Source organism: Hylaeus anthracinus, unplaced genomic scaffold (genome assembly GCF_026225885.1).
Source record: "Hylaeus anthracinus isolate JK02 unplaced genomic scaffold, UHH_iyHylAnth1.0_haploid 11989, whole genome shotgun sequence".
Classification (NCBI taxonomy): domain Eukaryota; kingdom Metazoa; phylum Arthropoda; class Insecta; order Hymenoptera; family Colletidae; genus Hylaeus; species Hylaeus anthracinus.
In genome coordinates this window covers 9,246,517-9,255,884 of record NW_026534337.1, presented here as the reverse complement: position 1 = coordinate 9,255,884, position 9,368 = coordinate 9,246,517, and the positions used below count along the sequence as shown (strand labels likewise).

Sequence of the window (9,368 nt, the reverse complement as noted above, 5' to 3'; positions counted from 1 at the left end):
AATTCACAATAAATTATTTTCGCACGAAAATTAATACTAGTCCCCCTTCAATTTTAATCTTTTGTGATATGCGTACATCCACATTCCTGTTTAAAATGTTATCCCTAACGTAGTCCAACTATTTCTAATATTAAGTTTTTCCAGCAGAGAAATTTACTCTACACTGCATGTACATTCACACTGTTGACAACGAAAGTTTGCAATATCGATTTTGGAGGTCCCCCTTTCGATCAGGGGCTTACCCAAGCAGATGTCTTTTTTGTTTATGGGATAACAGCAGCACTGGTCAGGGTCACATCTACAATTCTCTTATCCCATGGCCGAGATCGCTGAGATCCTGCAGAAACGATGCTACCCGGGGTTTTTCCCAATCCGCTTTGAACACCAGGACTCAAGACAGAGTTCACTCTCGAATAGCAATAAGCTATTCATTCATTCCCGCTATGGTGACGATGCGAGATTTGTTAACGCAATTAAATTTTCTTTGTTTACCTTTCGCATAAAAGAATGCGTCACAACGCTTACGTTTCGCGATCGACGACTTACGAATCCCATTCTAGTCGAAATGTTCGTTAAGAAATGTGTTTCTACTTGGGGAACGGATTACGTCATGGAAATTACGTGGGTATTACTGTAAAGGATTATGGTCGTTGTATTTTTTCTGATCTTTGACGTGCAGAGTTGCACTTATGATAAGATACGATCTTAGTTCACACTGGTTCACGATTGTATTTCCCAATAACTCGAATCGTTTCGTGATTTACCAATTACTTGTATGCACGCTTAAGTATGTATTTACAACGTACAATACAGTAATTACATCGCAAACGATGCAGAGGCTGAGTTACGAAGATAAACGTTCATTTTTTCTGGTAATCTATTTACGTTATTTTGTGATATACACAAAAATAAGGAAGAAACACGTATTGAAAATGTATTCGGACGAAGTACGCACGCAAAGAGAATCTAAGTACAACGTAGAAACTTGGTGTAAGTCCCTGGAGCTGCTATCTATGTAACAAACGTAAAAGTGCGTTACTACGTTACTACACTAACCGACATCGACAGTAGATCGACAATTTTTAGTTGCAGTTTCGAATCACAAGATGGCTACACTTTCTTCTGACCAGAAAAATTCTTGTTCGATCGTGCAGCTATCCTACTCCTAGTTTTCAGAAAATAGCAATTTTCTATACCTTGGAATATTTTTTTCTTTACGAATGATCAAAGTGCAAACATTGGAATTGCGACTTGATTATGAGAATATCGGTATCTGTACAATCACTACACCATTCTGTAGGTTTTAAGAAATATTGATCATCGTAGAATTGATTGGTACAGTATTTTGAAAAATTTAGGGTAACTCAAGGGTTGTAAGGGAATAGAGTGGTCAGAAAAATATAGTTATTTCTATGGAGGCTACGAACAATGCATCTCTAGCAAACAAATAGGTGCAATAATAGAAGTTCGGATGTAACGGTGCGATAGGAAAATATTTCTCAACTTTTCGTGTTCGGAAATATTACTTTCGCGAAAAGCATTGGAATAATAACCTAAAACTTCAAAATGTATTAAATATGTACATCTCCGAATTAATTAAACATTTATAATACATAGTGTAACATTCAGTCGTCGATTGAATATTAATAACAATTACGATTCAGAATAAGTATTCATTCGAGACATTAATCGTGAGTATTTCTCAACTTTTCGTGTTCGGAAATATTACTTTCGCGAGAAGCATTGGAATAATAACCTAAAACTTCATAATGTATTAAATATGTACATCTCCGAATGAATTAAACATTTATAATACATAGTGTAACATTCAGTCGTCGATTGAATATTAATAACAATTACGATTCAGAATAAGTATATTCATTCGAGACATTAATCGTGAGAAATTTTTCTATATTTTAGTATCTATTTATCGGACCAAGTAAATATTAATTTCTGACAATAGTTGAATTAATTATTAACAATATTTGTTTAGGAAACGATCGAGAATATGATTTTCCTATAGTATTAATAATAGGGAATATTATTCCAAGTAATTGCTTGGCATAAGCAGACTAGGAAATCGAAGGAGCTTCGTTTCCTTTTGTTTCCTTCTTTTCGTACTTATTGTTAGTTTCTAAGATTGTAACTGGAGATGGAAGGACTTTGTTTCCTTCGATAGAAGGATAGAACGATCCTTCGTCTCGAGTAATAGCGAGCTAATGGCTGCGAACTTGTAATAAGATCTTTAGATTTAAATTAGCAGTATATCTACTACTAAATATTTATTCCAAAGCGAGAATTCTCCTCTCATCCTCTCTTGCTCTTCCTTTACAGAACAGCCACTACATTTCAGCGTTCGGTGTCGCCATCTGTATCATCTTTCTGTACTCTCTGTACGCTGGACCAACTTTCATACTTAGTCGAATGGAACTAAATACATAGCTCTGGAATAATGGAGCCTTCTTCAAACGTATTATAAATACATAAGATTTTTAACAAAGCCACACTTAATTATGCGCACACCCGCGACAATATATTTTTGAGAAGAAGAATATTCAAAAAATGAACATCGTGTAATTTAAGTAGTAGTCGATTATCGCAGCAGCAGTCGACGTCATCTAATTCATTGTTGCAAACGAGATCATTGCGGTTGATCAACGCGATAATGACAAAATTACTCTCTCCGCTTTACGAGATAAATGTCACTTTCAAGGTCCTCAGCCAATGATGCCCCTTGATTATGCTCCACCCACCCGTTTTTCCTTTTTCTTCAAACGAATGATTCAGTGTTCCGTGGTATCCTCAGTAAGTCTACGCATTCGCGAAGAAAATGCACGATGAGCATAAACCACATATGATTAGAGGGACGGTGAGTCTATCTGCGCCCATTTTCTCCACATGCTTTCCTTTACCAAAGTAACGATTATGACGTCTTAAAATGCTTTGTCAACCCGTTCACTTCAGAACATCATAGAGATTCTGTATACTTATGTAAAAGATATTTAAAGAACAAGTTTCAAAACTTGTCGAAATTAAAAAATTTCTTCAATTTATAAATACAGCGCATTTTATTATTTCGCAATGTTCAAATTCAGCGTTCCATTAATTTTACATTAATTTATAGTCAGCGTTAAGATATTCCTACATCCTTTGTCTGTCGACGAAATTCGTCTAAATTGAAAGGCATATTTAATGGCTGCAAATAAATGTCTCATCGCGAATATGTACACGAATAAACTTAATGTATATGTAAAATAATGAAAAATTCATTTCGGAACATCATTCTTATCATTCTACTTAGGTAAATTTCTTCGACAGACATAGAAGGTACGAATACTCGTGGAGGCTGACTGTATATCCAGAACCTCGAACTATCTAAGACTTCCTCCAAGTGAACCCATTCAGGTAACTCACGTGATTCACACGATATCGCACGAATTTAATCGCGTAAATTAATCTTCTTATATTTAAATTTCCTTTAAAAAATCGAAGGCTCCGCCCCTAGAAGCATCAAGCTATTGGAATATGGGATTGGTTAAGAGAAGAAACTCTCAGTCTGTAAATCTTTATATTTTATCCTTTATTGCTTAGACGCGGAAGGATGACTTTTCGTCTCAAGATTCAAACAAAGAGTGAAGATATGAAAAATATGGTTTGGGTCTGCCACATGTTTTTCACACTGCCGTCTTGTACGCAAATACTGCCAGAGGCCCAACTACAAAGGCAGCAGAAATGAAACTTCCTCTTATGAGAGACGCAGTGTCCCTCAACTCTAGATTTATTTTTGTTACACGTTTATTTCATAATAAACCAACACAAGCTACCTCAAAATATAACTTATCGTCCTCCCTAGAAAAATTACTCGACAAAAAGTTTCAGGGTACTATCACTCAGGGACAGACGCGCAATAAATGAAATTGTTTTTATTCAGAAGCTTCTTATTAATATAATTGATTGTCCACCTCTTCTTGGACTTGTAAACACACACACTTTTTCACACATCACACATCACACATTCCTTCCAGGACCACTAGATCCTCATATCTTTTTCACCAATACGTTTCCTCGTCTAGATACTGTCACCTCGATACTGTCGTCCGTTCCTGTGCTACAGTTAAATGCTTTAGTTCAGACAGCGATATGTTTATTGACTCTATCGACTCTACTAAACATAGGCTATATAACCTTTTTATCGGCAACTCTGTTATTCATCGGCGATAACTTTGTTATGATTGTTTGCTTCTTTGTAAATTTGTATTTGTCTTGACATCTGTCAACTGTGATGTCTATAACTGCTAAACTGTATTAATTTCATAAAGGGCTATGCCTGTATATATTGAAATAAATGAATATATAAATAAATGTAGGCGCCGGTTGACGAATGGAGAAAATAGTTCAATTTAAAATATATGTATTTATATAGAGATTAATAGCACAGAAATAAAACAAAATAAATTTCTTAATTATTCACGAAATGCGCAAAGGAGTATCGAAATCGCAACGGCACACAGTCCTTAGTGGCCAAAACAAAGCAAAAACAAAAACACTTGTCGCTACGACAGTCCTTCGTCGTACTGCTTCATATCCATTGCTCATCCATATTCATCATCACTTTTACAAAATATTCTCCAGTAGATGGCAATATATATATAATAAACTATATATATATAGTTTATTTTGTTTTATTTCTGTGCTATTAATCTCTATATAAATACATATATTTTAAATTGAACTATTTTCTCCATTCGTCAACTGGCGCATACATTTATTTATATATTCATTTATTTATATATATACAGTATACCTGTTCACCATTTCTGGTCCCTACATAAATAAATAAATAAATAAATAAAAGTGATAGTTTGCAGCAGCTATTCAGAAGTCTCGCAAAAATATGGTACGACCTGTTGCGCTATCGTAGCCTGCAAACTTTCCTACAAGACCATCTCCCCTAAACGGTCTCCAACAGTGCATTCGCCTGCACGCAACGAGCACGCATACAAGAGCTGCACGTCGTCTAACCACCGAAAGCAATGGCTGATGACAGCAATTCATTCGTAGAAATTAGTGTTGCTGACTGTGAGAACACGATTAGATCGCGCCCCACCGCAGCCCCGGGCGACTAGTACCACGAGCGTATAAAAGCCCAGCCGAGCGCCGCGGGGATGACAACTTTGTTACGACTAGACCACCAAGCGACGTCATGAACTTTATTGTGGTGCCGTTTCTCCTAGGTCAGTTAGGTCCCCCTCTGATTACTCGATTAACACTTCGTGACCGGTTGTCGTCGGTGCCCGGCCAATGATTCACGAAGGACGGGTCAGGTCGGTTCGCGTAACGAGTTTTAAAACCGTTTGAACGCCGTCGACTCGCGGCTCTCTCGCCCCGTACCGTCGAAATATTCACGAGCGATTCACCCGATTTCCAACTAAACTTATACATGTATCTGTGTGTTTCAGCGATTCGACTGCCGACGAACGGGGATCGATGGCACAACGGGCCGGAGTACACGTTCAACGTCACCGTGAGCACCATCTCGGATTTGGCGACGAGAGAGGATAGCCTCGCCGGATCGAGCCTGATCACCAGCCTCAAATGCCGTCCCAGAGAGCCCTATAGGCTCCACTGTCGTTACGAGAACACGAAACTGACGAAACTCGCGCCGAAGGGCATAAACATCGAGTCAGCGATCCCGCCTGAAGACGCCGTCTACGAGGACTTCTGCTTCGGGAACACGTCCTTCGAGATAAAGTTCGACGACGAGGGAATCGACCACTACAGATTCGAGAACGACGAGGTACGGATACCTCCCTACCGGAGGAACTTGTACAGAATCGTGGCCAATCAGCTGAACATCGGCTCCAAGTTTGGCGAGATCGAGGAGATCAAGAAACTGGACAACACGACCGTGGGGGAGTGCACCGTCGATTACAAAGTCACCAAGTCCAAGCTGGACAAACAATCCGCGGATGCCGAGTTCCTGTTTACATGGCCTATTAATATGCGGATCGAGACGGCGTTGAAGATCGAGAAAGAGGTGAGGCTGGACGAGTGCATCCCGCATCCGGTTTACTTCTTCGGGCCTAGGGCGGACGACGTCGTGCCTACCGGGTCCATCGAGAAACTGGTGAGCTATCGTTTTCTTTCTTTTTTTTTTTTATTGTACTCCAATTTACGTACGCAGGAGTTGGTAGGAAAAATGAACGAGGGTAGAGGGATTTGAATTTGGAGCACTTGGATCGACTGTGGGGAATCCTTTTCACTGAAGTATTTGTTGAACTGGATTGCGTATGTTTATGCATTTATGGTAAATGGGAGAATCTATGGGAACGTGCACAGATACAAAAATGTATAAAAAATCAGCAGTAATACAGAGTCAGCGTAAGAAGTATTCGTACAGCAACCTATTTAAAATAAATGGTTCCTGTGCGAATACTTATTACACTGACTGTACGTACTGTACCGTTCTGATGATAAGACATATTTCATTTAAGAGCGCAAGACCCTTTGGCTTTACCATCGTCACTTTATCAAAAGAATCTAAATAAAAATGATCTTTCTATTATTCAATATAGAGTCAGTCCCGTAAGTATTCGTACCCTGTATGTCTGTTGAAGAAATTTGTCTAAATGATAAGTTCGATGTTTCCAAATTTATTCGTTACGAATAAATTTTGAATTTGCTCATGTTAATATTTATAATGAACGATTTATTTGGAAACATCTCTCCCATAATTGAGACAAATTTGTTTAATAGACGTAGAAGGTACGAATACTTACGAGTAGACTGCGGATCTTTGTGCATTTTGTAGGAAATTTGAATGTGCGTGAAACTAAAAATTGCAAACAATATGGAAAAATATAAAAAAGATCGAAAGTAAAGTTCATGTTATAATATTTTCAGAATAAAAGAAATTCCTATTTAGGTTTAAGTTTCGTAGGCACGTTCGCGAGGATTTTATTTTGCATAAAGATCCGCAGTCTACTTATGAGATTGACTGCATGTATAGCAAACTCCAGCAAATAGATCTTTTCGAAAAAACAATAATCTTCATTTAGCCTTCTGGAATACGGTAACGATGCCGAAGCCATTCCACGAATATTCCTGTTTAAATTAGTCATAAATGATCGAATATAAAGGCACGTAATTAATTTCTCCACCCGATAGTTACATGTAACGAAATTATATATCACAATTACATTTTAAACAATCAAATAATTATAATTAAATTGTAAGTATGATACATAACGGAGTAATCTTTGCTCTACGTTTCTAGATATCGTCCCATAGTAAGGTTTTCATCACCGACACAGAGTTCACATCTGAAAGTGTGAACAACGTCAAAGTTTACGATACCAACAGAAAAATAGTTGGATTCGTGCTCGATTATGTTCGCCTCACCTTCGCCGCCGTAGATCCTGCGACGAGCGACTTCAAGGAAATATCGGACACAATAACAGCTGGCCCAATAGTAAACAAGCTACGCGATATGTGCCTATAGTTATCCATAATCAGTATCTAACAATGATATTAAGACTAGATGTTACATAGTAAAATTGTTGCAATAAAGTATCTTGATTTCTTTGCGCCCTTCTGTCTACTCTGTCATTCTTGTGCCATTACGTCCAATTGGAGAGTTCTCCTATTTGGAACATGAATTTTTGATCATTTCGAATCATTGATTGTCTTCGGTCAAACTGGTTATAGAGGGTTTTTCAAAAGGATGCTTTTAAATTTTGTCTTTCTATACCACTCATAAGCTATATCATCTTTCACGTTTGATTACAATCATGCTTTCATTAATAATGAAAGGATCGCGTCGCAATTATGTTTAATTAGAAGACGACATCATGAAGCACTCCTTTGAGAGACTCTCTTAAAATTCGATAACCTTTTTAATTCGTTAACTACAAAAGAAATTTCCATTCACTTAATTTGAACGCACTTATTTGTATTTGTTAAATAATACCGATCATTGTATCATTCGAGATGTTCGACAACGAAGGGTTGAAAGCATTATATATTCAGTAATAAATGTATACACAGCTTTGAAAATAATATTGAAAGTAAGTTGGCATTCATTTTCTCCCTCGACAGTTTTCGTATCGATTACTCGCTCGATTCGTTTAAAATTTGTTTAAAATATACCGCGACAAACGCGCCAGCGCGCGTCTCCCTGGAAGTTTCACGCGGCGAATCAATTAACAGGGAAAATTGTCTGAGGTATCGGTAATTAGTAGAACCTGCGTCTAACTTCGCTCTTCGAAACACGGATTTTGTACGATTACGCGTTTCGCTTGGAGGAGAAATGCATCGAACCATATAATTTATCGATTTTAAATTAGTACACAAACTAGATAGGGGACGACGTTCAACTGCAACGTCCAATTAGCGAATTACTTGAGCCGAGACGCGTATCTTTGCGTGGATTATTCCTTGATTCCATTTATTAGGCATAGAAATTAATTCTGTGACTTTATATTCCGTCATTTATAACTCTAGCTTAAGTAGATATACTTATTATTTTATTACACTAAATTACCACCGAAGTTCACTAGCCAATGAACTTTGCTTGTTCTTGTTTATCCAACAGATTACAGGTGTACTTGGTAATTGTAACGATTCCAAGGGGATAATGGTAAGCAAAATTTCATTTCATGGAATGCTGGTATTTTAATGTATCAAAGTGGTGTCTTATTAAACTGAATTCAGTCTTGTTTAAACTGAAGTTATAAATGAATGAATACAAAGGCACAATAGTTCATTCAATTAATCTTCCTCGAAATTTCTGTTAGAAAATTCTATATTTTCTCATAATTTCTCTAAAGAGAAATTGATTTGTACTAAATGATAAACAATTCCATTCGACAGAGATTCTCGTAAAATTGTAATATAAATAGCTACGGTGGCAAACGACTCGATTGCCACGTAGTCCTCTAAATATCCTCCTAACCGAGTTAGGAACGGAAGCAGGTATTCAGCGAATTATACGAATGTCGAAAAGTGTTAGGCTTAACGAACGGAGCTTATGCAACCATCCTGTATTTTTTTGGTTGACTTCGTAATATTTGGTTGACTTTCATAGTACCCCTAAAATAAAACCACAACATATGCATGCTATACATAATACATATACAGTAATTTTGTGCCATTCTACATACTCTTCTATAATAACATCTCCTACATCAAATTCACCTTTTTATCCCCCAAAATAAAAGCAAAAGAGTAGCCAGTGGTTAATTCCTCTCAAAAAAGCTTTGCAAACCTCCCAACAAGATCTATAACGCTTAGTATTACAGTCTCGAGTTCCCACCTTCGAAAAGGCTAAAACGATTCCCACGTGACCAAATTCAACTTTCATATTCCTC

The 9,368-nt window shown here is 37.3% G+C and overlaps 1 protein-coding gene and 1 long non-coding RNA gene across 2 annotated transcripts; both read left to right on the top strand.

Annotated features, from left to right (window-relative positions):
- Positions 1-854: 854 nt before the first annotated feature.
- LOC128887958 (uncharacterized) lies at positions 855-3,037 on the top strand. Its single transcript, XR_008460119.1, has 3 exons — positions 855-990; positions 1,087-1,691; positions 2,335-3,037. It is a non-coding gene; the product is annotated as an uncharacterized LOC128887958 (long non-coding RNA).
- A 2,124-nt stretch (positions 3,038-5,161) lies between these two features.
- Positions 5,162-7,590, top strand: LOC128887944 (uncharacterized). Its single transcript, XM_054144466.1, has 3 exons — positions 5,162-5,234; positions 5,460-6,127; positions 7,277-7,590. Exons 1-3 carry the CDS (start codon positions 5,204-5,206, stop codon positions 7,499-7,501), a joined length of 924 nt encoding a protein of 307 aa, XP_054000441.1. The 5' UTR covers positions 5,162-5,203; the 3' UTR covers positions 7,502-7,590.
- Positions 7,591-9,368: the final 1,778 nt, after the last annotated feature.

What these genes read in the sequence shown, in the direction of transcription:
- LOC128887944 (XM_054144466.1), top strand. Translation starts at nt 5,204, where the DNA reads ATGAACTTTATTGTGGTGCCGTTTCTCCTAG. An exon ending in TGTGGTGCCGTTTCTCCTAG is followed by an intron (nt 5,235 to 5,459) that starts GTCAGTTAGGTC and finishes TGTGTGTTTCAG; the next exon opens with CGATTCGACTGCCGACGAAC. An exon ending in CCGGGTCCATCGAGAAACTG is followed by an intron (nt 6,128 to 7,276) that starts GTGAGCTATCGT and finishes CTACGTTTCTAG; the next exon opens with ATATCGTCCCATAGTAAGGT.